The sequence below is a fragment of the Populus nigra genome, chromosome 13 (genome assembly GCF_951802175.1).
Source record: "Populus nigra chromosome 13, ddPopNigr1.1, whole genome shotgun sequence".
NCBI lineage: Eukaryota > Viridiplantae > Streptophyta > Magnoliopsida > Malpighiales > Salicaceae > Populus > Populus nigra.
This window is the reverse complement of record NC_084864.1, coordinates 2,722,820-2,750,700: the sequence shown is the minus strand read 5'-3', so window position 1 is coordinate 2,750,700 and position 27,881 is coordinate 2,722,820. Positions and strand designations below refer to the sequence as shown.

Here is a 27,881-nt window from a genome sequence, read left to right as displayed (position 1 = left end):
AAAGCATGCAAAATATAGAGATATGATAAAAATAAAAAAAGAACAGACTTAGAGAAACAGAGAGAAAAATACAAATTATTCTGCTACAACATAGATATAAAAACCAGAAAAGAAGAAGTAAAAAAAAAAATGATTAACTAAGATTTCTTATTACACTACGATAAATAAAGTTTAAATCCAGAATATACAATCAAATAGTAATCCAATAAAAAATATTGAAGATAAACAATCAAACAAACTTATAGTTCCTTCCTAAAAAATAATATTATTCCTCAACAACCAAATATCCCAAATGGTATTGCTGGAAATTAGTTTCTAAGCTAATCTATGAAATTTATCTTGTACCATTCTAGACCATTGTAGTAGCAGCAAGTTTAGTGTGTTCAATAAATAACATTAGATACTCTATTAATCCAAAATTTTTATCTAAACACTTCTAAAAAGTTATAGTGTATAAAAAGGTGTTATGAAGTTTTCAAATTTGAATTGCAAAAAACACACAAAATTTGAATGACAAACAAAAAATTCCGGTTATAGAAAAAAACTTTTATACTAATTTTATTTTGAACAACCAACAAAAAAAAACACCTAAACTTTTATAAGAGCCCTTTTAATTTAGATGTGGCTTCAAAAACTCTATAATTAACGTATGAGATATTATTAATTAGAATGCAACAAAACTTAACTAAGAAGCTTTTATTATAATTACATTACTATATGATCTTGTTAATTTTTTCTGTGTCAAATTATCAGAGCAATTGATGAAATTGCTCATCATAGAGGTTACTGTTTCCATAAGGAATGATTTGGATAGTTGTACAATGCAATGAAATTATTTCATTGGTTAATGCAATGAAATCTAATGTTTTTTTTCTTATTATAATCGAGTGAATATATTGATAAAGCTAATGCTAGTAAGTTGACGACAGACAGACTTCAAACACATGCTACCCTCACATTTACAACTAGGGTGGAGCAGGAAAAAACATCCTTGACAACACACAAAGATACAAATGATTAATCTTAGAGCCAAAATCTCGTGAGACTATTCTGAATGCCAAATTTGACTGCAAGGTCAATGGATGCAAAGTTTCAACCTTCGTCTAGAAGACTGACTAGAAGACATGGGTACGTAGTGGGAATCAACTGGACCCCTTTCAGCTCCCCTTGTATTATAAAAACCAGCTCAAACCCACTTACCATTGGATAATGGGATAGGTTACAACGTATTCTAGCTTGGCCAAAGTCCAATAACTCAGCTGCCAGAGAATTGTGAGGCCAATGCCATGGCTATTGCATGCATGATTAGTCACTAATTGTGAGGATTATAGCTTAGTTGGTTTCTTTTCTTAAATTATCCACTCTATCTTAGAAGCGCATATTCAGTGCTCAACCTTTGTGCTTCGATCGGATAGACACTGGCCCAGTCAAATGCAGCCTAACAATTACTTGACGTTTCAAAATTGAGCAATAGTCCTTCACTTAAATTTCAAGGATGTAGATTTTTTTTCCTTCAACAATAAAGATATTTTTAGATAAATATTTAAATATTAATATGGTCTGTTTGATACTGTGATAAGTTTTTTTTTTTAAATTGTTTTTTATCTGAAAATAAATTAAATTGATTTTTTAAGTTAAATTGAAGTTGATAAGATACCCCTTAAATATCTTCAACAATCAACTCCAAATCCAATTAGGCAAGGGAGCACAAACCTTCTCGCTATATAGAGGGAGTTAGTCGTCCTCCAATAGACACATATATAACCAAGCTTTCAAGTACTGATCAATCCAACATGTATTTATCAAGATCTATCCCATTGTTCTTCCTTCTCTTCTCCCTTCTGCTCCATGTAGCAATTTGTGAAGACCCCCTCTATCATTTCTGTTTTAGCCAAGAAAACTACACTGCTTATAATAACCCTTATCGCGGTAACTTGAATGACTTGCTACTTCTCTTGTCTGCCAAAGTCGCTCCTACAGGTTTTGGACTTGGCTCAATTGGCCAAAGCCGGAACCGTGTAAATGGATTAGCCTTAAAATTAGGTTTTTGAACTAAAAGATTGATTAATAATTTAATTAAAAATACAAGGATTAAATAAATAGCTTGTTGGTTATGTAATTATTGTTTTTCAACATATTGCAGAATTATATACTTGGAGTTTAATTAGTGTTTGAGTTGAACCGAATATAATGTAGCCAGGCTTGTAGATGTGGGCAGTAATTCTAAGTTTTCGGGTGATAATCTAACTTTACTATATAGAGATTTGGCTTAATCAGATTATAATTGATGGTCTAATAGATATTTTTATAGACTAACATATCTAGATTAATTTTTTAAAATTATTATGCTTTAAATTTTAAAGAATAAAATTTTGAATTCAAGGTTAAAATTTGTAACCTTCTTTGCTCATTAATCTTCCGCTTGCATTTCAGGATATCTGTGATGAGGCTGGATTAGATTTCTATCGAATCATTTAAACTATGGATATGATTAAACCTGGTCCATTCAATCACAATTTAGTTAATTCATTTTATTGATTCAAATAAGATGTTTAATATATTTGATTTAAAATAAATTTTCATTTGAATTATTAAAAAATGATACGTTATAACTCATGTCAAGTTTACATTCATTTAACATTGCATCAAATTGTTTATGTAGCTCTCACAGCGATATTTTTTTTGAATTCGAGGAAACCTCACCTCCCGAAAAGTATACTTTGTGGGTTCAGGTGAGTGAATAAAACCCCGGCTGTCTTAGGCTTTTACAAGAGACGCACGCCCTAACTTGAACTCGAGACTTGCTGTGTAGATCTCAAGTCCTTTACTACCACGCTACGCCTCTTGGGGACCTCTCACAACGATACGTGCATGCGGAAGTTAACTGTATTCATCGAATAAACATTTTATTGAACAATCAAGGAAGTAAAATAAATCAAATTACATGTGTTCCTATAACAATTATTTCTTGTAGTGACATTGATCCTTCAAACCCTACAATGGCATACGAGTTTAAGCCTTAACAAAGGGATGTATCGCATAAATAACCATGCAACTCCCACCAACCGCAGTCCCTTCGTTTCCATAAGCAACTCCTGGAAGTGCACCTATAGTACCGTCAAGACACTTCTTACAATCAACACTAGAAAGATCGCTCGTGCACTGAGCCATCCCATAAAGTTTCATCGATCCTTCAAGGAGGTCCATCTCTCCGGCAGCATACAATTTTGATGAGTTATAAGAAGCCTTGTCTGCTAGTTGGCTCAACAGCTCGGTAGTCTTCTCATTAAATAGCACTGGGTTGCTGACATTATTCACATTCCACATGTAGAACTTGTTTTGGTCATCAATCTGGCCAAAGAAGTCCGAGTCAGAATACTTCAAAAGACAGTTATCGTACGCTATGATTGCACGTTTGCCATTTGGGCAGCGCTTGCGGATCTCCCTGGTTGCATTAGCAGCACAGGTTCTGCAATCTGAGGATGAGACATCTCCTCTACAAAGAACGAGCCCATATGGTCGGTCCTGGTTGTTCTGACCTAAAGAACCAAGAGCAAAGCCTTCAACTGGAGCTAGATGATAGAGAGAACCCATGAGGACATTCAAGCTTGTTTTATAAGAGCTATTGGCAGTTGAGTTCTCGTTGCTGGAACACCTAGTGAAGAGAGGGTCCGTTCCAAGAACATTTTGGAGAAGTAGAGCAAAAGTCAGCAAATAGAGAGAGGAGGTGAGTCTTGAGGAAGACATTGATAGGCAGACGATTATTGTTGGATAGCTTTGATGAGGTTGGGATGATATAAATGATACCATGTATTTATAGTGTTAATCTCAAGGTTGAGTGAGGACTAATTAAGGTTAAGGAGGGTTGACCTTGTCTAATCTTGAATTTGCCAACTGCTTAAGATGGGAAGAAGTGTTCAACAATATTATGATGTTATGACATTATAAAGTTTCGCGGGCTTGGTACACACACCTGAGTGACTTCCATTTAACTATTGGTTTTCTAGCTTCCAAGGTTGATAACTCTTTATTTGTTTTGACTATGAATCATGATGTTTAATTTACTATTTACTTGTCTATATTGATGACATCTTACTTACTAGTAACAACTCTACATTGATTCAACGTCTTATTACCTTACTGAGTTCAAAATTTAAGCTTTATGATCTGGGTAATGCCCATTGTTTTTTGGGTGTTGAAGTCATTCCTACCACTATAGGACTCATGCTTAGTCAGCACAAGTATGTTCTTGATATTCTTTGTCGTGCTAGTATGTCATCATGTAAACATGTTGATACACCAGCCTCTGTCTCCAAGGTTGACTTGCCGTCTTGTGTGTTATTTTCGGATCCCACTCCTTTTTGATAAATTGTTGGTGTTCTTCAGTATCTCACATTTACTAAACTGGACGTCTGCTATGTTGTAAACAAGGTTTGTCAGTTTATGTATGCTCATACTAAGAGCCATTGGGTTGCTGTTAAATGTATCCTACGATACTTGAAGGTTACATCCTCTTTTGGCCTTCACCTTACTCGTGGCTCCTCTTTATCACTTCATCATTTTACTGATGTCGACTAGTCAGGGAGTATTGATGATAGAAAATCTACCGGTGGATAGATTGTGTTTTTGGTACCACCCCTATTTCATGAAAATTTGGAAAGCAACGCGCTATTGCTCGTTCCTCCACTAGAGTAGAGAATAAGGCTTTGGCAGATGGTACTGCTGAGGTTCTTTTGCTCTGCTATCTTCTATTATATTTGTGTTTTTCTCCTAGTTCTGTTACTACTATCTAGTGCGATAATTTAGGTGCAACTTATTTATCTGCTAATCTAATTTTTCATGCTCGAACAAAACATGTTAAAGTTGATTATCATTTTGTTCGTGATCGAGTGAATAAAAAGGTGATTCAAATTCGTTTTACCTTCTCCAAAGATCAATTAGTTGATGTCCTTACAAAGCCACTCTCTCACTCTATTTTTGCTTTTTTATATTCCAAGCTTCACATGGATAACTCACCTTCAGCTTGAGGGGGTGTATTATGGAATATGTTGTAGATTAAGAAATATTATATTTTTGATGTATTGATTTATTGTATGTAGTATGCTACACTGTAACACATGTGTACTGCTTTAATTATATAAATAGCAGAGGTGGATACCTGATTAAGTTAGCCTCTTAATTATCATAAACTTTGTTTCAACTCTTAGAAAGACCTGGTCAAAAACTCGGTTGCAACCCGTTGACTATTCATTATTTTTAACAAAAACGACATCATTTTATTTTATAACAAAATTAGGGGTCGACTCAGGTTGACCCAGTAACATGGTCAAAACCTGGTGATCTGTTCAAAACTCGTGAGCTCGGCCTTGGGTCGAGTTTAAAAACTATGGTTATGTTGTGGCTTCATACAAAAAATTACTTGTACAAAAATAATGTTGAGATCAAGAGAAATGATTTAAAGTTGATAATAATAGAATGACTTAAGTTGTGTCTTAGCCAACCTTTTCTATTTATATATATGTGGCAGTATACGGTAGTAACTGTAGGAATCATAACATTGAAATAATCCTATATTAATTCCTATATATATATATATATATATATATATATATATATATATATATATGTTAACTACGTATAAAAAAAAAACTGAAAGCATTAACATGAAGCCGAAATGTTTTATCTCATATAAAAAAATCTAAAAGAAATAACAAAGTTGAATTCCTAATAAATGAAATATGAAAATGAATAAAAAATATTGTTACAATAAACAATAAAATATGAGGAGAGTAACAACGTTTTCCTCAATTAGTTCTGGTTAATTAATAGAGGATTTCTATTGATAAAGATGCAAATCTGAAATGTGAAAGAAACTAGCCTCGAATAAAATGTTATTAGTTCTTCCAGTATAGCTTTTTTTTTTTAAGTGATTAATATTCCTATGCCCTTTACGAGTGTTAGGGCTTAGGAACAAAGGTGGCTACATAAGAAAGTGTCGGCCGACAGTAAAAAAAGATGTCGCATGTCTTGCAAGAAAGTGCCTTAATTCCCACATAGATCTTTCGCTGTGAAATATAAAAACAGGGAAAAGAAATTGTTTACCCGGCACTCCTTGCATCGGCATGCTTAATTAATGAAATATCTAGAAACATTTTACATACAGGGCCAACTCCTACGCTTCTAAGGGGGTGATAAAAACCGATGTTTATATACTTGTCTCTAGGAAGGTTGTGGGGTTAGAAGTTAGTGAAACATTAGCAAACAATTAGTCTGTAAAGAAAACGTGAAAGATAAAGATAACAGCGATTGAATATTGAGGCCTTGCATGATAATTTTATTCACCTGATCTCTGTCTATTCAACTTTGTGTGCTATATACAATAAAATAAAATACAAATCGTTTGATTGATTGACATTTTCTTAATTACCTTCCGAAGATACTTTCAATCTTAATTAATTAACTGATCCCTCGTAATATTGTTGAACACTTCTTGTCGTCTTGAGCAGTTGGCAAATTCAAGATTAGACAAGGTCAGCCCTCCTTAAGCTTAATTAATCCTCACTCAACCTTGAGATTAACACTATAAATACATGGTATCATATATATCATCCCAACCTCATCAAAGCTATCCAACAATAATCGTCTGCCTATCAATGTCTTCCTCAAGACTCACCTCCTCTCTCTATTTGCTAACTTTTGCTCTACTTCTCCAAAATGTTCTTGGAACGGACCCTCTCTTCAATAGGTGTTCCAGCAACGAGAACTCAACTGCCAATACCTCTTATAAAACAAGCTTGAATGTCCTCATGGGTTCTCTCTATCATCTAGCTCCAGTTGAAGGCTTTGCTCTTGGTTCTTTAGGTCAGAACAACCAGGACCGACCATATGGGCTCGTTCTTTGTAGAGGAGATGTCTCATCCTCAGATTGCAGAACCTGTGCTGCTAATGCAACCCGGGAGATCCGCAAGCGGTGCCCAAATGGCAAAAGTGCAATCATAGCGTACGATAACTGTCTTTTGAAGTATTCTGACTCGAACTTCTTTGGTCAGATTGACGAAAACAAGTTCTCCACGTTTACTGTGAATAATGTGAGCAACCCAGTGCTATTTAAGGAGAAGATTACCGAGCTGTTGAGCCAACTAGCAGACAAGGCTTCTTATAACTCATCAAAATTGTATGCTGCCGGAGAGATGGACCTCCTTGAAGGATCGATGAAACTTTATGGGATGGCTCAGTGCACGAGGGATCTTTCTAGTGTTGATTGTAAGAAGTGTCTTGACGGTACTATAGGTGCACTTCCAGGAGTTGCTTATGGAAACGAAGGGACTGCGGTTGGTGGGAGTTGCATGGTTATTTATGCGATACATCCCTTCGTTAAGGCTTAAACTCGTATGCCATTCTAGGGTTTCAAGGATCAATGTCACTACAAGAAATAATTGTTCTAGGAACACATGTAATTTGATTTATTTTATTACCTTAATTGTTCAATAAAATGTTTATTCGATGAATACAATTCACTTCCGCACGCACGTATCGCTGTGAGAGCTAGATAAACAATTTGATGCAATGTTAAATGAATGTAAACTTGACATGAGTTATAACGTATAACTTTTTAATAATTCAAATGGAAATTTATTTTAAATCAAATATATTAAACATCTTATTTGAATCAATAAAACGAATTAACTAAATTGCAATTTAATCATATCCATAGTTTAAATGATTCAATAGAATCCAATTCCAGCCTTATCACAGATGCCATCCTATATATATTGGACAAAATCAAATGAAGTTCTTGCAAAAGTTCATTTTGATACTTAATTACAATGTATTTTTTTCTCTATATATATTTTATATTTATGACATTTTAGTTTTTATTGACAATTTTTTGTCCTCTAATTTGTTCCTAAACCAAAAAACAATAGGTCAAATTTTATTTTACCAAAATTAAAATATAAATGAGTGATAATTAAATAATAGATACTATGAAAAAATAAAAAATAAAATTTTTTGTCCATGATATTGGACAGGCTTGTTCCAACTTTCATGGTGAGACAAGAATTTTATCTTAGAAAATAACTTTGAACAGTATAAAGATCTAGTTTTATTCCATCTAAAATATTTATTTAACATTTCACAACTTCTGATGTCTTATCCAGAATATACACTAAACAAATCACAACTTAACTTCCTTCCTCCTGTCTCCTGTCTTGTACAACTCCAAAACAAAAACAAGGATTTTATTTGAGGCAGGCCATAGCTATAAAGGCCATTATTTTTTCACATAGCAGTGTTTCTATATCATTTATACAAACGGCCATTGTCCCAATGGCCCATTAGCCTTAATCTACAAAATACAGTGCACATAACACTGTCTTCCACTTTTATTGCCTAGCTACGACCTTTTTTACCAGTTCTCCACGAAGGGGTAGAGTTCGTACCTAACATTACAACTCCCACCCACAACCCTGCCTCCTCGTTTACCATCACAGCAGCTTGGAAGTCCACTTACGGCAACATCAAGGCACTTCTTACAATCCGTACTAGAAAGATCTCGAGTGCATTGTGCCAACCCGTGCAGTTTTTTGGAGGCACCAAGGTCTAGTTCCCCTGTGGCATAAAATTTGGTGTCCGCGTAAGCTTTACCAGATAAGCTGCTCAATAAAGCCTTAACTTTCGTGTTAAAAGATGTGGGATTGTCTACAGATTGCGCATTGTACATGTAGAACTTGTTTTGATTATCAATGTCCCCGAAGAACTTTGTACTGGAGTACTTGACCATGCAATTGTCATACCAAATTATTGCTCCTTTTTTATCAGGGCATCGTTCGCGGGTCTCTTTGCCAGCATCAGTGATGCAAGTTTTGCATTTTGTGCTAGACACATCTCCGCCGCATAAGGCTAATCCATTTACACGGTTCCGGCCTTGGCCAATTGAGCCAAGTCCAAAACCTGTAGGAGGGACTTTGGCAGACAAGAGAAGTAGCAAGTCATTCAAGTTACCGCGATAAGGGTTATTATAAGCAGTGTAGTTTTCTTGGCTAAAACAGAAATGATAGAGGGGGTCTTCACAAATTGCTACATGGAGCAGAAGGGAGAAGAGAAGGAAGAACAATGGGATAGATCTTGATAAATACATGTTGGATTGATCAGTACTTGAAAGCTTGGTTATATATGTGTCTATTGGAGGAGGACTAACTCCCTATATATAGCGAGAAGGTTTATGTTGCCTTGCCTAATTGGATTAGGAGTTGATTGTTGAAGATATTTAAGGGGTATCTTATCAACTTCAATTTAACGATAATCTTCCACAAGAAATTACGAGTGATTGCAAGAAACAATTTAGGTGTGTATATATTTTTTAATTAAAAATATATTAAAATAATTTTTTTTTTATATCTGCATATTAAAATATTCAAAAAATATATATAAAAAGTAATTGTTAGGCTGCCTTCAAAACATTTGACTGGGCCAGTGTCTATCCGATCGAAGCACGAAGGTTGAGCACTGAATATGCCCTTCTAAGATAGAGTGGATAATTTAAGAAAAGAAACCAACTAAGCTATAATCCTCACAATTAGTGACTAATCATGCATGCAATAGCCATGGCATTGGCCTCACAATTCTCTGGCAGCTGAGTTATTGGACTTCGGCCAAGCTAGAATACGTTGTAACCTATCCCATTATCCTCTGGTAAGTGGGTTTGAGCTAGTTTTTATAATACAAGGGGATCTGAAAGGGATCCAGTTGATTCCCACTACGTACCCATGTCTTATAGTTCGTCTTTTGTATACTACCGCATTTAACAATTTTTTTAACAGAATATCCTGTTAAGTATTGACTTTAATATGTTCTCAATAAGTATTTTACCGGTAAATTTACAGACATAAACTGGCCGTTGAAAAAACCTTGTTGGTAATTGTTGGTCTTCCAAAAAATCCATCAGTAATAAAAAAAAAACCGATGATTTTAAAGACATACAATATGCACCAAAAATAAAATTTACCACCTAGAATATACCTACAAAATAATTATGTCGGTGATGGCATCTACAGTAATTTTTTTTTAACTCTTTAGAATATACCAACAAAATAAATTCGTTGGTAACCCCGTTCATAATAATTTTAAAATACATTATTTAAAAAATTCTATCGAACAAAAAAAGAAAATAAAAAAAATTAAATTTGTATAAAATTCAAGTATGTAAAAATAAATTATCTTAATATAAAAGTCAAATATTTATTACAAATTTATTCGTTCAAATACAATGAAACTAGAACAAAAATGGCACTGGAGAAGGAGGTTCACCTCCTTGGTTATTAGATCCTTAACATAAAACACAAAAGGATGATATTCAAAAAATTCATTATTTTCTAAGCAAAACTTTTGAACAGATAACAGAGGATTTTTAATATGAGGTACGTGTAGAATGTTGAAAAAAGTGAATATACATTTAGGTGCGTGGATTTAAAGTGGGCAATATGAGAGATAGTGAGGCCCTTACCATCTCCAACATGTAGTTGATTAGTGCCAGTATAAGGTTCTGAGCTTGCCACATTTGTAATGTTGGGTGTCACATGCCGATAAGCACCTATATCAAGAAACCAAGTAATAAGAGTACTCTTATATTGAGTATTACACAACAAATTAGCATTGGCTTGCATATTATGAGTGGATAGTTGGGGGTATAGCTATGCTAAATGCCCAAAACTATAGTAGAGCTGCTATTTTATTTTTCATGGATTCGACCATTGACCGGAACCCTCAAAACGATTGCCTTGTTGCCCAAATTTTGTACAACAAACTATCAAGAACCAAATCCATTACTGTTAATATTCTGACCAGAGTTAGACTCGTTAGTTCCATGATTGAGATAGCCATATTTATGATTCTTCCATCCTCCACAAAAAGAACCCCTGCGACCAGAATTTTGGTTATAATTATTACTTGATGACCAGACTGATGCTGTGAGAGGAAGGCTGAAGGAGGTTGAGATGGTGTTGGCGATAATAGGGCTATTATGATGGGTTGAAGAGAAGCCTTGTGCTGAAACTCATGTGTGAGAAGATGACTGTGAAGATCAGTATATGAAATAGGTTCTGCTCTATTGGAAAGGGTGGTTACTAGGTCCTGAAATAATCCTCTCACTCCACAGAATACGTAGAGGTTAAAATCTTCCATGGATAGTGGCCTGCCGACAGTAGTAAGCTCATCAAATGATATCTTGGGTTACTGCAAATAAGTACTAACAGTGCTTATCAGTTTGTTTTAGTTCTTGGAAGGATCCATAAAGTTGCATGATTCATGAGTTAAAAGGTGAAGTAAGAGCATTTTCAAGAGTTGTCCACAGACCATGGGATGTCTGGCAATCAACGACAAGATGCAACACTTCAGTAGACAGAGACGATGGAATAACGGTCATAATAAATTGATCTTACTGCTTCCATGATAGATATGACAGATTAAGACTGGACAAATCCATATCAGTAGATGTACATACGCAGGGGGGCATGGGAGAAAGCCATCAATATAAGAGTACACATCTTGGCCTAACAAGTAAGGTTTCATTTGCATCCTCCAGTATAAGAAATTTATGTTTGATAGTTTTAAAGAGATTATTTGTTGAGTGTTTGATAGAGAAACAATCATGTAAGAGGGTTTGTCTGGCTGCAGCTGTGAAATCATTGGAAGGAACCATTGCAGCAAAGTAGACGTGTGGGAAGGCAATATTCAACGTGTTGTTGATGGAAGTAGCAGAAGAATGAATGCCGAATGAGAGTGATTCATTATTAGAAGAAGGAATAGCAGCAGCAGAGGGAAGGATTGTTGCAGCGAAAAAGACACCACTAGAGGGAAGGATTGTTACAGTAGAAAAGAGAATCAGTGCAGCCATGTGAGAGTCCATGATGAAGAGGAATACCAAGTCTACTCTGATGTCAAGTTAGAGAATAGAAGAACAATATAATTGTATAAAATAGTAATGGTTGCATGTGTATATAACAATCATCCTTTGTGTGTGTGTGTGTGTGTGTTTAGGATTGTGTACAATAATAATGGTGAAAACACTGGACATGATAATTACACTATATGTATATGATAAGTTCTCTGTAATAGTTACCCTCCTCACATGTTATTGTTTATTAGAACCATAATTTTTTATTCATTTTTAAATGATAATTTTTCTATTCCTTAGTATTTTGAAAATTAAATTTTGATCAAAAAATTCATTTTCATTATTTTTAGTCATTGGTTTGAGAGATAATAACCAGATTTCAGTTGATAAGAGAAAAAGTCTTGGTCGACATCAATTTCGACCAAAAAAATCAATTCTAGTGTCAATGGTTCCATTCTATGAGAGGAGTTTCACTTAGGTTTTCTTTATCTTTCTCATTGCCTCATGGTAGATCTAAGCTCATGAAGTTTTTTTTTTTATTTAAGGTTAATTTTAAGGCTGTTTTTGGGTTATTCGATGCAATAGATGAGATTATCAAGGTGTTTATAGTGTTTTGTAGGTCCTTTAGCTCGAAAGCATATTGCAAATTAAATTTTTAAGGAAAAATCCCTTCAATCATTTGAAACTAGGCCATAGACGATGCATTGTCTATGCTATTTTTCTTTTATAAAGGGTAGACTATGCGTCATCCGCGCTTTAATATTAAAACATTAAAAGGATTGGCGGTTATGTATGAACACACAAAAAGAAGGTTAGTTTTTGCACAATTGTGTTTCAGTTATAGCTGACTGAGTTGCCAGCTTTCAAGGCCTCGTCGGAGCAATTCTGACATCATTATCACCTGAGATCTCCTGAAGTTGGTTTAAGAAATGCACACCTGCCATTTGAAAATCTATAGCCCTAGATTCATTTATTTGAAGTTTCAACTTGATCAACCAAAACTGTCAAAATAGAGACTAATCCATCGAACAACGTGTCACTCATATTTTCTTCATCAAGTCTGAATGATGTGTCATTTGGAGTTTTTAACTTGGGATTGAAAATTTTTGATTGAGTCCTTATTATTTCAATTTCTTTTAATTGCACCTATAATTGCCTTTAAACTTTTAATTTCATGCAATTTCACCTCTATCAAACTCAATTGACAGTCCTTAAGTTGATCGCCTTTTTCATTTTGGTCATTGATTCTAAATTTGTGCAACTTGACCCTCAATTCTTCCCAAGCAGCTCCTGGGTCACAAGTTGAGTAAGTTGATCAGGGTTACCCGTATCAATTGATTTTTTTATTCTACAAGAATGTCAAAATTATATATATATTTTTATAAAGATCTAGGAAATAAAATCAACGACTCATTCCTTTGATCGTGGTTTTTAATTATTATTGTTTTGTTTCATCCCTTGGCATTTACTTTATTGAGGATTGTCATAACCCAATTTTTGACCCTTTTCTTTGAATTATTTTATTTAATGAAAAAATGATGAAAAACAAGTAAAAATAAAATAAATAAAGAATGAATTAAAGTTTGGGTTAAAGGCAACATGATTGGAAGTTTTGAGGTTTAATTAAGATTGGAATCAATTTAATTAATCTAATCAAAGGTTTAATTGGAGAATTGATAAGTTTTGAGACTTAATTAAGATTGGTATTAATTTAATTAATGAAATCAGGGGGGCTTAATTGAAAAATTATCAAAGTATAGGGCTGATTCTGGTAAATTTTGCAAGAAATTAACATCCAGGGACTGTCTTGTAAAATTCGCTAAAATGAAGGGGTCCAATTAAAGTTTATCCAAGGGCTTGATTACAAAACTTTCAACACATCAAGGACCAAAACGCAAAATAACCTCAACACTGTTCATCTTCTTCACCCGAAAAAAAGAAAACTGCTGCCTTTACTCCTGCATTAAAAACAGAGAGCACGGGACCGCATGGCATTCTAAGGGAGGATAAAACCAGAAAAAAACGGCTGGAGAGAGGAGGACAAAAGAAAAGGAAAAGGAGTGGACGTAGGGTAGCCTCTGGTTTCTTCAAAAAGAAACAGAGGAGACGAACGAACGGGGGAGAGGAGAAACGAACAAAAAACAGTGAAGAATAACGCAAGCAGAACCCAGAGGAAAAACCCAGAAAACAGGGGGGAAAGAGACCAAAAAAATCACAGAACCGGGGAAAGAAAGAAGAAAACAGAGGAGAGAGAGAGCACGAACGAAAACAGAGAGGGGGCCTAAAAACAGAGAAACGGGGAGAGAGCAAAACGACAGCATTCCTGCTTTGCCTTTGCTCTCAAAACGCAAGGAAGTGCAGAGAAGCTGCAAGCGTTGGTCAGCCTAATTATTCCTCTCCAGCTACACACTCCAAACCAAGGGGGAGGAACAAAAAAAACGAAGAACAGAGACGGAGAGAAACATAATCAGGGGAAACAGAGAAACAGAGAAACAAAGAACGATCAGAAAGAAAGAAAACGAAAAAGGAAACAGAAGGTTATTGTCCAGCCAGCGCGCCTTCGCCTTCGCCATCACCATCGTCTTCGTCCCTTTCGTTTCCTGCACTGAGGTAAGCCCCACTTCCTTTGCAATTTAATTCACTGCTATAGTAGCAAGTGAATTATAGTAGCAGTGAATTATAATTCACTTGCTAATATAGCAAGTGAATTATAATTCAACGCGACCCAACCGAGTCAGCTGGGTCCAGCCCAAAAAATAAAAAAATAGAAAGTGTATAAAATTTTTTTTTGCATGTCTTAGAAAAAATATATTTTTGTTAATTTATTCACTGATATCAGGATCAGGAATAAAAAAGGGAAAAGAAAATAAAATATACTGATTTTTTGGTAGCTATGAATTTTTACCAACATCAGAGTTGGAATTATTCGGGGTGGAATTTTTACCAACGCCAAAGTTGGAATTATTCGCGATCGAATATTCATTGGCACCAGAGTCAGGAATATTATAAACAAATCATCATAGCATAAGCGAATAAATGTTTAGCAATTTAAGACAAAATCAGCAATGCAGTCTGCCTCAAGTAGAACGTTTAAGGGGTGATAATATCTTCCCTTTTACGTAACCAGTCTCAAACCATAGAATCTCTGTTGACCAGTTAGGGTTCCTAGTGACCATAATACTAGGTGGCAACTCCTTAAATAAGGTCTTTTTCCTCAAATAACAAGTGCCAGAAATCTGTTCTTTTTCCATAAATCAAGATTATTTTATGGGTCGCCGCGATGTCGGGTGCGACAAGGATTTTGCTTCATGATGTTTTCAGTTTTGCCTTCTACAATGTGATATCGGTCTCATAACCGAGATCACAAGTTTAGAAGGTTAGCTTTAGTTGATTTCTATTCTTTTAGTGTATTTTTTAAAATTCTATTTTCCAACATTTGGTTGTTTATGAATTAGCCTTTTCTATTTTTTTCACTTTCCTTTTAATAGGATTATCCCGATCTCATGTTCCCGAGTTGCAAATTTGATGAGTTGACTTGTGTTGACTCGGGTCTTTTTATATTGTCACTTTTTTTATATATCTTGGATGTCAATTTTTTATTAATTTGGTTTATTTGTTGTCATTACTCTTTTTTAGTATTATTAGATTAGCTGGGGTTATTAAACTCGATTGACCCAATGACCCAATTCTCTGATTTGTTTTTAATTTCAAGTTTTGCATGGAATCCTTTTCATGTTTTTTAGAAAACTAACCCGCCCACGGCATAGCACAAAACATCTATGTAGTGAAATCCCACGAGGATATATGCATAGCTCGAGTTCCAATATGAGTGGAAGACCTCGAGAATATATACTTATAAGGCTAAGACTACACATACCCATGATACCTTTATGGAATCGTAGCTAAATCTCATATGTAAAGCTTATAAATGTGTGTGGCTAACATGTGTACATGAAGTGTGTGCGGGAGATATAAACAACAATCTCACACCTAACCTGCCAAATTAAAACATTAGAAAAGGGAAGAGCATAAGAAAACATCGACATTCATGCAATAAGCATAGAAAGAAAATTTCAATAGTTAGAAAAAGCAAATAGGGCCTTGAAAAATTCGATCAAATCTTAAAAAATTATAATTGATTTTTTAAATATTTAATTTTGAACATTTTTTTTAAATTGATTTTTCTTCGCCAATAGAGTCTTCATTAATCGAAAATACATTGTTAAATTTTTTAATCTTGTATATTTTGATCTTCCTCAACCAGTCTTCGATAATTTCCTAAGCATTTTGGTATATCCTTCTTACTTATATATTTTTTTTTTATTTTCTTGTAATTTTTTTCAACCTTTTTTTATTTTCTCTTTTTTTTTTATGATTTTGTTTATATGGTGCTACAAAAATAGGCAACAACATGTACCATTGAAATTTTTTTTTTATGAAATCATAATATTTTTTTATATTAGCTATCTCTCTTTTGTACAGACCTTTATAAAAAAATTTAGATTTTATTCGGTTGCTACATCTTGTTTTGTTGTTTGATTAAATGTCATTAAATCTTTTTTTTTTGTGAAATTTTATGACATTATTTTTTATAATATTAGTCGCGGACATTCTGTATTTGCAACCCTCCATAATAGTTTTGGCTCACAATAAAAAGAAATTCTTAAGCACACTTAAAAAAATTCTTGTTACTAATCACTACAACATTTTTTACTATAAAACATTTATCGGGGAAGAGCAAACCACCTACCTAGTGATTCCTACACATCGTCATGACTGAGCAAATAAATGTTAAGCATGTGACTAGGTTATAAGTTCATTTTACGAGTACAAGTCCATCGTGATTGGTTGGGCTCATAATACATATTTTCAGTTTCATGAGAATCCTTGGTATACTTCTTGCCATGACAGAGCAAACAACTTTAATTGATTATAATTTCACCACTTCATCATTCTAGAGAATTGCTAGATAATTTATTAGTTAATATACCACACTATGCTTATACTTTTAAAATCTGGACTCGCAGGTTAACCTGGGACCCGGACGACCAGGGATCAGAACCAGGCTGGATTTTTAAAAAAATAAGGCAAGACAGAAACCTGGGTTGACCTGACATTATGACATATGTTGTAGAATATAAAATATTGTGTTTTTTATGTATTGATTTATCATGTGTAATATGTTACACTGTAACATATGTGTACTGCCCTAATTATAAAAATACCAGAGGTGACTACTTGATTAAGTTAGCTTCTTAATTATCACAAACTCTATTTCAACTTGGTATTAGAGTTGATTTATCTAAACAGATTTACGTTTTCCCCTCTTCACCTTCTTCTCCAAACAGCAGTACCGGATTTCCATTGTCCCCCTCTACTTGATTAACTCTCTACTAAAACAACCATTATCTCCCTTTATTGTAGATGTGTTGAGGTCTGCTCTTTCCTTCTCTACTGGATTAATGTCTTCACCTCTGCAATGATATCCCCTCAACTGGATTAAGTTTTGCTGGACAACTTTTAAGTGTTCTACTTAGCTTCTGTTTCTACTAAACTTCTGTCTTTTGTCTTCTCAGCAAATATGGATCCTTAAGAATTTGTTATAGCTTGCATCAATGTCAACTCTTCTTCTCCCAACACCAATGCCAGCGCATCCTCTCCCAACATCAACACAATTATGCTCCCCTCTGTTGCGACAGCAACTATTATTCCCCTCTCCAACACCAAGTAGGTCATAAACCTAAAACTCATCAACACCAATTATTTATTTTGATGTGTGTAGATGAAGCCATATCTGATTGACCAATGGGTTTTCTTGTTTGTCGATGGCTCGCATTCATGCTCCTCTCTACATGACCAGTCAAGTGACCCTTCTACTACCTCTACCAGCTTGAGTTTTGGTCGTTCCCAAGCATTTCTGAAATGGAAACAGCAAGACCAACTCATTCTTAGTGCTTTACTCCTATCCCTCTCCATTGATGTTCTTCACCTTGTGGTGGATTGCCCAACTTTAACCAGTATTTGGAGCCCCTTAGAACGTGCTCCTGCCTCTCTATCCAACTCTAGGATTATGCAATAGTGTGGCTCTCCTCGGGACCTTCTTAAAGGTGATGATATTGTCACTCTCTACCTACAGAAAGCCGAGGGAATATTTGACAAATTAGCCGCAGCGAGCAAACCTATCTCCCTCACTAACTTCAACCTTTATTTTTTTAGGGCCTTCATGGTGAATTTCATGATTTGGTTACAAGTTTGTCAACCAAAGCTGAGCCCCTTGATTACTCGAAGCTCTATAGTCACTTGTCTACACATGATTTTTTACATAGAAGCTCTCTTCAATCCATTTTGACTACTTCACCGCTATTGCCCACACCTTCGCAGCCTCCCTTTGCCTATGTTGCACAAAGTACTTTTGTTGGATTTAATGGCAGTGACTCCTCTCCTCATCGGGGCAGAGGAAGAAGAGGAGGCTGGAGGGGAACATTCTCGTAGTAACTACAACCAGTAGAATGGGTAATCTTACCATGGCAACAATGGGGGTTCCTCCTGGCATAATAACTAGAGTTGTGGTAGCAATTGCCAGCAACATAAGTCAACACGCCAGAAACAGTGGCCACGACAGATTAGATGCCAACTTTGCAACACTTTTGGGCACTTTACACAACAATGTTCATAGCTTGTGCATCATGGGAATCAAGCCTCGACCAACCTCTCCTTTAGTGATGCTTTGATAGAAAATTTTATCACTTGGTTTCCTAACATAGGTGCGAATTAACATGTTACTCCAGACATTACCAGTATGACATATGCAGAACCTTATCTCGATAATGATTAATTGTATATTGGTGATGGTAAGGGACTTGTTATACCAAATACAACTCATAATATTTTGCATACTCCAAAATGGGCCATTACTTTGTCTAATATCCTACATGTTCGATAAATTTTGTTGTGAAAATTGTATCTTTTTTTAGTTTCACTCATCTCTTTTTTTATGTCAAGGATCTTATAACCAAGGAAGTTCTTCTTTCTGGTCAAAGTAAAGATAGCCTCTATATCCTTTTAGAGTTCTCTGCCACGTTTATGCCACAAGCCTTTCTATCTACTTCTACTGATGTTTGGCATTGTCGACTCAATCACTCAAGCTTTCATATTCTAAGTCCCTTAGTGTCAAATAAAAAGGTCTTTTGTACTTTTCATCATTTAAATTCCCATTGTCAAATGTGTTCATTAGGAAAATCATCACGTCTTTCATTAGGGCCTACGGGTCATAAATGTCTGCTCCTCTTGAACTTATTTTTATTAATGTTTAGGGCCCTATTCTTATGTTATCTTCGGATGGCTTTTTATATTTTATTATTTATTTGGATGCATATACGAAATTTATCTGGTTTTACCCTATTGTCGTCAAATCTAATATATTCAATTTGTTTCATCAATTTCAAGTCCTGGTTGAACGATAGTTCTCTCAAAAAATCAAATATGTTCAAACTGACTAGGGTGGTGAATATCATAAATTAAATTCATTTCTTAAAACCATTGATATTTAACATTGCTTAATATGCCCACATACAGAATGATATTGTTGAGTGTCATCATCACCATATTGTCGAAACTGGTCTTATTCTTCTTGGTCATTATAAGGCACCTCTAAAATTTTAGAATTATGCTTTTGACACATCTGTCTATTTCATTAATCGTATTCCGAAACCTATTTTGTGAAAAAAATCTCCATTTGAATATCTATTTTATCCCGCCTGATTATATCTTTTTAAATGCTTTCGGATGTCTATGTTTTCCTTTTCTTCGACTTTATAATGCTTATAAGTTAGATTGTCGCTCCATACCAAGTGTGTTCTTAGGCTATAGTTCATCTCATCTAGGTTATCTCTGTGTTGATTTATCGTTTAATTATATCTACATCTCTAATCATTTTCAATTTCATGAACAGTCTTTTTCATTTCTTAAGTCTACTGGTAACTCTATATCCGCTAGCCATATCCCTCCGCCTACCACTGTCACACACCTCTCCTTCCTCACCACCTTTTCAACAACACCCTCATCAGCCACACCACCCGCACCCATTAACCCCTTTATCCCCTTACCACCATATGCCTCCATATCTCTTGATTATTTTGCAGGTACAGGTTCTGCAATGCCGACCTTGTATACATTTGTTTCCCCTCCTGCTGCTGTCTCTACATCACCGCCATCCAATTCTACCACTCCATCTAGATTGTTTGCCTGTCTCTGCCAAGCCTGGATCTCTATATTGATCTCTTTAGCTATTCTTTTCCACGGTAAAGGTCCCTTACTTCCCTAGCACAATGACAACACCATATGGTTCTGCTTCCCAAACAGAATAGGACCGTCAACACCACTTTAGTCTCTACTTCCTCATCATAGTCTTTACCCCCATGGGTAACGTCTTCCCTTACTCTCGAGGCTCTGAATTTTAAGGATGCTGATCATTTTATTTTATGGCATACTGCCATAAAGTCTGAAATTGCAACTTTACATGCCAGTGATCCTTGGTTCTTGGTACCATTTGATCCCTCTATGAATATGGTTGACTGCTGGTGGGTGTATAAAATTAAGTGCCGAGATAATGGTGTTATTGATCACTATAAGCCTTATTTGGTTGCACGAGGGTTCACTCAAAAGAAAGGCATTGATTACTTAGAAACCTTCAATCCTGTTGTTAAACCGACTACTGTTTGATTAGTTCTCACTATTGTCGTATCTAAAGGATGGTAGATTTGGCAACTTGATGTCCATAATGTGTTCCTTAGTGGCTCACATAAAGAGGTTGTTTACATGTCATAACCTGTGTATTTTATAAACTCTACTCTACTGACTCATATCTGTCATCTTTACAAGTCTCTATATGGTTTAAAACAAGTTTTGCGGGCTTGGTACACACACCTGAGTGACTTCTATTTAACTATTGGTTTTCGAGCTTCCAAGGTTGATACCTCTTTATTTGTTTTGACTATGAATCATGATGTTTAATTTACTATTTACTTGTCTATATTGATGACATCTTACTTACTAGTAACAACTCTACATTGATTCAACATCTTATTACCTTACTGAGTTCAAAATTTAAGCTTCATGATCTGGGTAATGCCCATTGTTTTTTGGGTGTTGAAGTCATTCCTACCAGTATAGGACTCATGCTTAGTCAGCACAAGTATGTTCTTGATATTCTTTGTCGTGCTAGTATGTCATCATGTAAACATGTTGATACACCAGCCTCTGTCTCCAAGGTTGACTTGCCGTTTTGTGTGTTATTTTCGGATCCCACTCGTTTTTGATAAATTGTTGGTGTTCTTCAGTATCTCACATTTACTAAACTGGATATCTGCTATGTTGTAAACAAGGTTTGTCAGTTTATGTATGCTCATACTAAGAGCCATTGGGTTGCTGTTAAACGTATCCTACGATACTTGAAGGTTACATCCTCTTTTGGCCTTCACCTTACTCGTGGCTCCTCTTTATCACTTCATCATTTTACTGATGTCGATTAGTCAGGGAGTATTGATGATAGAAAATCTACCAGTAGATAGATTGTGTTTTTGGTACCACCCCTATTTCATGAAAATTTGGGAAGCAACGCGCTATTGCTCGTTCCTCCACTGGAGTAAAGAATAAGGCTTTGGCAGATGGTACTGCTGAGGTTCTTTTGCTCCGCTATCTTCTATTATATTTGTGTTTTTCTCCTAGTTCTGTTACTACTATCTAGTGTGATAATTTAGGTGCAACTTATTTATCTGCTAATCTAATTTAGGTGCAAAACATGTTAAAGTTGATTATCATTTTGTTCGTGATCGAGTGAATAAAAAGGTGATTCAAATTCGTTTTACCTTCTCCAAAGATCAATTAGTTGATGTCCTTACAAAGCCACTCTCTCACTCTATTTTTGCTTTTTTATATTCCAGTCTTCACATGGATAACTCACCTTCAGCTTGAGGGGGTGTATTATGGAATATGTTGTAGATTAAGAAATATTATATTTTTGATGTATTGATTTATTGTATGTAGTATGCTACACTGTAACACATGTGTACTGCTTTAATTATATAAATAGCAGAGGTGGCTACCTGATTAAGTTAGCCTCTTAATTATCATAAACTTTGTTTCAACTCTTAGAACGATCTGGTCAAAAACTCGGTTGCAACCCGTTGACTATTCATTATTTTTAACAAAAACAACATCATTTTATTTTATAACAAAATTAGGGGTCGACCCGGGATGACCCAGTAACATGGTCAAAACCTGGTGATCTGTTCAAAACTCGTGAGTTCGGCCTTGGGTCGAGTTTAAAAACTATGGTTATGTTGTGGCTTCATACAAAAAATTACTTGTACAAAAATAATGTTGAGATCAAGAGAAATGATTTAAAGTTGATAATAATAGAATGACTTAAGTTGTGTCTTAGCCAACCTTTTCTATTTATATATATGTGGCAGTATACGGTAGTAACTGTAGGAATCATAACATTGAAATAATTCTATATTAATTCATATATATATATATATATATATATATATATATATATATATGTTAACTACGTATTAAAAAAAAACTGAAAGCATTAACATGAAGCCGAGATGTTTTATCTCATATAAAAAAATCTAAAAGAAATAACAAAGTTGAATTCCTAATAAATGAAATATGAAAATGAATAAAAAATATTGTTACAATAAACAATAAAATATGAGGAGGGTAACAACGTTTTCCTCAATTAGTTCTGGTTAATTAATAGAGGATTTCTATTGATAAAGATGCAAATCTGAAATGTGAAAGAGACTAGCCTCGAATAAAATGTTATTAGTTCTTCCAGTACTGCTTTTTTTTTTTAAGTGATTAATATTCCTATGCCCTTTACGAGTGTTAGGGCTTAGGAACAAAGGTGGCTACATAAGAAAGTGTCGGCCGACAGTAAAAAAAGATGTCGCATGTCTTACAAGAAAGTGCCTTAATTCCAACATAGATCTTTCGCTGTGAAATATAAAAACAGGGAAGAGAAATTGTTTACCCGGCACTCCTTGCATCGGCATGCCTAATTAATGGAATATCTAGAAACATTTTACGTACAGGGCCAACTCCTACGCTTCTAAGGGGGGTGATAAAAACCGATGTTTAGATACTTGTCCTGGTCAAATTAAATGTAATGACAAACTGTAAGAGAAAGTTACTGTTTCTGGGAAGGTTGTGGGGTTAGAAGTTTAGTGGAACATTAGTAAACAATTAGTCTGTAAAGAAAATGTGAAAGATAAAGATAACATCGATTGAATATTGAGGCCATGCATGATAATTTTATTCACCTGATCTCTGTCTATTCAACTTTGTGTGCTATATACAATAAAATAAAATACAAATCGCTGTGATTGATTGACATTTTCTTAATTACCTTCGAAGATACTTTCAATCTTAATTAACTGATCCCTCATAATATTGTTGAACACTTCTTGTCATCTTGAGCAGTTGGCAAATTCAAGATTAGACAAGGTCAGCCCTCCTTAAGCTTAATTAACCCTCACTCAACCTTGAGATTAACACTATAAATACATGGTATCATATATATCATCCCAACCAACAGTAATCGTCTGCCTATCAATGTCTTCCTCAAGACTCACCTCCTCTCTCTATTTGCTCACTTTTGCTCTACTTCTCCAAAATGTTCTTGGAACGGACCCTCTCTTCACTAGGTGTTCCAGCAACGAGAACTCAACTGCCAATAGCTCTTATAAAACAAGCTTGAATGTCCTCATGGGTTCTCTCTATCATCTAGCTCCAGTTGAAGGCTTTGCTCTTGGTTCTTTAGGTCAGAACAACCAGGACCGACCATATGGGCTCGTTCTTTGTAGAGGAGATGTCTCATCCTCAGATTGCAGAACCTGTGCTGCTAATGCAACCAGGGAGATCCGCAAGCGGTGCCCAAATGGCAAAAGTGCAATCATAGCGTACGATAACTGTCTTTTGAAGTATTCTGACTCGAACTTCTTTGGCCAGATTGACGAAAACAAGTTCTCCACGTTTACTGTGAATAATGTGAGCAACCCAGTGCTATTTAAGGAGAAGACTACCGAGCTGTTGAGCCAACTAGCAGACAAGGCTTCTTATAATTCATCAAAATTGTATGCTGCCGGAGAGATGGACCTCCTTGAAGGATCGAGGAAACTTTATGGGATGGCTCAGTGCACGAGGGATCTTTCTAGTGTTGATTGTAAGAAGTGTCTTGACGGTACTATAGGTGCACTTCCAGGAGTTGCTTATGGAAACGAAGGGACTGCGGTTGGTGGGAGTTGCATGGTTATTTATGCGATACATCCCTTTGTTAAGGCTTAAACTCGTATGCCATTCTAGGGTTTCAAGGATCAATGTCACTACAAGAAATATATAATTGTTCTAGGAACACATGTAATTTGATTTATTTTATTTCCTCGATTGTTCAATAAAATGTTTATTTGATGAATAAAGTTCACTTCCGCACGCACGTGTTGCTGTGAGAGCTAGATAAACAATTTGATGGAATGTCAAATGAATACAAACTTGACATGATCAGTTATAACGTATCACTTTTTAATGATTCAAATGGAAATTTATTTAAAACCAAATATATTTAAACATCTTATTTGAATCCATCAATCAAATTAACTAAATTTTATTTGAATGAACCAGGTTTAATCTTATCAATAGTTTAAATGATTCATTACAAATCCAATCCACCCTCTCATAGATACCATCCCTAAAAGAATGTGATGAAATACTGCAGTTTGTATTCCTTAATTGTGTAAAACAGGATGCCGTGGGTTACAATATTTATACAGGATGATAATTATAGTCTAAGTAGGAAACCTATTCTAACAATTAAGGAAATCTCAATGATTGTAATATAATAGGAAATTTATGATTAGCTGTATCTTTCCTTTAACACTCCCCCTCAAGTTGGAGTGTGGATATCAATTACACCCAACTTGTGAAGATGAGACTGGAACAATGGTGCAGACAGTGGTTTAGTGAAGATATCGGCAACTTGGTGTTTTGTTTGCACATGAGCTGTCCGGATTTCTCCATTATGAATTTTTTCACGAACAGTATGGCAATCCAATTCAATGTGTTTGGTTCGTTCATGATAAACTAGGTTGGCTGCAATGTAGAGTGCTGACTGATTGTCACAAAACAAGGTGGCAGGTTGATTATGCTTCACTTGAAGATCATGTAAGAGGTATCGCAGCCATGGAACAGTACTCGGCTTCTGCGGAGGACCTTGAGACAATAACCTGCTTCTTGCTCTTCCATGATATGAGTGACCTCCCAAGAAAAATACAATAACCAGCGACTGAGCGCCTGGTAAAAGGGTATTGTGCCCAGTCTGCATCATAATATGCAGTTAGATGCAGTGGTCCATTCAAGGGGAATAATAACCCCTAGCCAGGGGCTCTTTTCATATAGTGGAGGAGCCGGCGTGCTGTGTCAAAATGGTGCTTCTAAGGCTCATGCATAAACTGACTTAGTGTATTTATGGCATATGTGATTTCTGGTCTTGTTATAGTGAGATAGATTAATCTTCCAATGAGTCTTTGGTAACTGGTGGGATCTTTAAGGGGGTCACTCATTGTAGGCATGAAGGCAAGGTTGGCTTCCATAGGAATTTTTTCAGGTTTGGCACCAAGTAAGCTCGCATCTTCTAAGATGTCTAGTGTATGATTTCATTGACAAAAGGAAATCCCAGACTTGGACCATGCTATTTCAACCCTAAAGAAGTATTTTAAAGCTCCAAGATCTTTGATTTTGAAACAGTTGCTGAGAAAATATTTAAGATCGCGTATGACAGCATCATCATTTCTAATAAGTATCATATCATCAACGTATAACAATATTATTGTGAAGGATTGTCCATGTTTATGTGTAAACATATAATAGTCTGCTTTGGATTGAAGGAAGCCAATATTTTGTATAGCAGAGGAAAACTTACAAAACCAACTGCGAGACCTGTTTGGGTCGTATAAGGATTTGTGGAGATGACACACCGTGTGCTCCCCCTGTTGGCAATACCCCGATGGTGGAAGCATGTAGACTTCTTTATAGAGGTCATTATGAAGGAAGGCATTGTGCACATCCATTTGATGGAGCGGCTAATTGGAGACAAAGGCAATGGTAAGAAGGCAGCAGACAGTAATAAGCTTGGAAATAGGGGTAAACATTTCAATATAGTCGATGCCCTCCCGTTAGGTGAAGCCTTTAGCGACCAGCTAGGCTTTATATCTCTTAATGGAACCGTCAGACTGATATTTGGTTTTGAAGACCCATTTGCAGCCAATGGGACGGTGACCAGCGGGTAAGGGTACCAAGGACCAAGTGTTATTCTCCTTCAAAGCGGTGATTTCAGAGTTCTTGGTCGCAACCTAATAGGGGTAATGGCAGGCCTCCTCATATGTGCTAGGTTCAACAAACTAAAAGATATTATTGACAAAATTGGTATGAGGAGCAGAAAAATAAGAGTAGGATACATACCGAGTGATGGGGTAGCGAGTGCTAGACGTGATTAGGGGAGGACCGCCAGGGGCAAGCAGGGCTGTGTGGTGAGCTTGATAATCTTGGAAGTGGGGAGGTGGTTTGGTGGGGCGGGTAGAGCGGCTGAGCTATGGGATTGGGTTGGGTAGTGGTTGTGAGGAGGATTGGGCAGCAGGGGATGGAGATGAGTCGGTGTCTAGAGTAACAAGGGAATGTTGTGGGGAAGAGGAAGATGAGTCAGGGAGAGCGGGGCGGAGGTATCTGGGTTAGAGGTAGCAGGTTCGGGTAGAAGTATTGAGTCATGGGGTGTGTTGGGTAGGGTAAGTGAGTCATCTGAATAATTAGATGGGGATGTAGAAAAAGGGAATAAATGTTCATGAAAAACCACATCTCGTGAGGAAAAAGATTTATGTGTATCAAGATCATATAGGCGATAACCTTTTTAACCAAGGGGGAAACCAAAAAACACAATCGACAGGCCCGTGCATCGAACTTGTCTTTAGGAAGAAGATTGGTAGCGTAACACAAACAACCAAAAACTCGTAAGTGAGAGTAATCAAGGGAGGTATGGTGTAAAAGTTCATACGGTGTTTTGTGGTGGAGTAAGGGCGTGGGAAGACGATTTATGAGGTAGCATGCAGTTTGTAAACTTTCCCCCCAAAAACGTAAAGGAATGTGTGCTTAGAAATGGAGTGTCGTATCGCATTCAAAAGGTGGCGATGTTTCCGTTCGACGATGCCATTTTGTTGGGGTGTGTATGGGCATGAGTGTTAGAAAGAAGTCCCTTTGTAGTGAAAAAAAAGATTGGAGGGATAGAAATTCACTCCTATTATCTGACCGGAAGGTTTTGACAGGAAGGTTGAATTGTGTTTGGAGCTAAGAGAAAAGTGACTTGGTTATTTCTTATGTTTCGGATTTAAATTTTAAGAGATGAATCCATGTAAATCGAGTAAAATCATCCACAATAGTGAGAAAATATCATGCACCAGTTTGAGTAGGAAGCTTGTGTGGCCCCCAAATATCACAATGAATTAAATCAAAAGGTGCGTTGGATGATTTTGAAGTAGTCGGAGAAAAAAATAAACGAGTTTGTTTTGCTAAAGGACAGATATTGCAAATATGATTTGGATCACACATAATTTCTATAATTTTATTTGAAAGGAATTGCGTAGATGCGTTGGAAGGGTGCCCCAAACATTGATGCCAAAGATGAGAGGTATGGTGGATGTGGTGAGCTAGACGTGGGTTTTGGGTGGCTTTGAGGTAGTAGAGTCTAATAAATTGGTGGATGTAATGAGCTAGACGTGGGTTTTGGGTGGCTTTGAGGTAGTAGAGTCTAATAAATTGCTTGCCCAGGCCAATCGTCCTCCTCGTGTTCACGTCCTGCACAATACAAAATTTATCAAAGAAAATCACAATACACTTCAATCCTCGTGTTAATTTGCTTACAGATAATAAATTCACG

At 35.8% G+C, this 27,881-nt stretch overlaps 4 protein-coding genes across 4 annotated transcripts; 2 read left to right on the top strand and 2 right to left on the bottom strand.

The window, feature by feature from the left end:
* Positions 1-3,012: 3,012 nt before the first annotated feature.
* On the bottom strand, positions 3,013-3,765 carry LOC133671481 (cysteine-rich repeat secretory protein 38-like). Its single transcript, XM_062092247.1, has one exon. The coding sequence runs from the start codon at positions 3,745-3,747 to the stop codon at positions 3,013-3,015; it is 735 nt and encodes a 244-aa protein (XP_061948231.1). The 5' UTR covers positions 3,748-3,765.
* Positions 3,766-6,635: 2,870 nt separating this feature from the next.
* LOC133670635 (cysteine-rich repeat secretory protein 38-like) lies at positions 6,636-7,418 on the top strand. Its single transcript, XM_062091180.1, has one exon. The coding sequence runs from the start codon at positions 6,654-6,656 to the stop codon at positions 7,383-7,385; it is 732 nt and encodes a 243-aa protein (XP_061947164.1). The 5' UTR covers positions 6,636-6,653; the 3' UTR covers positions 7,386-7,418.
* Positions 7,419-8,254: 836 nt separating this feature from the next.
* Positions 8,255-9,163, bottom strand: LOC133670523 (cysteine-rich repeat secretory protein 38-like). The gene has a single exon (XM_062091032.1). The coding sequence runs from the start codon at positions 9,137-9,139 to the stop codon at positions 8,408-8,410; it is 732 nt and encodes a 243-aa protein (XP_061947016.1). The 5' UTR covers positions 9,140-9,163; the 3' UTR covers positions 8,255-8,407.
* Positions 9,164-23,501: 14,338 nt separating this feature from the next.
* Positions 23,502-24,280, top strand: LOC133670634 (cysteine-rich repeat secretory protein 38-like). Its single transcript, XM_062091179.1, has one exon. The coding sequence runs from the start codon at positions 23,516-23,518 to the stop codon at positions 24,245-24,247; it is 732 nt and encodes a 243-aa protein (XP_061947163.1). The 5' UTR covers positions 23,502-23,515; the 3' UTR covers positions 24,248-24,280.
* Positions 24,281-27,881: the final 3,601 nt, after the last annotated feature.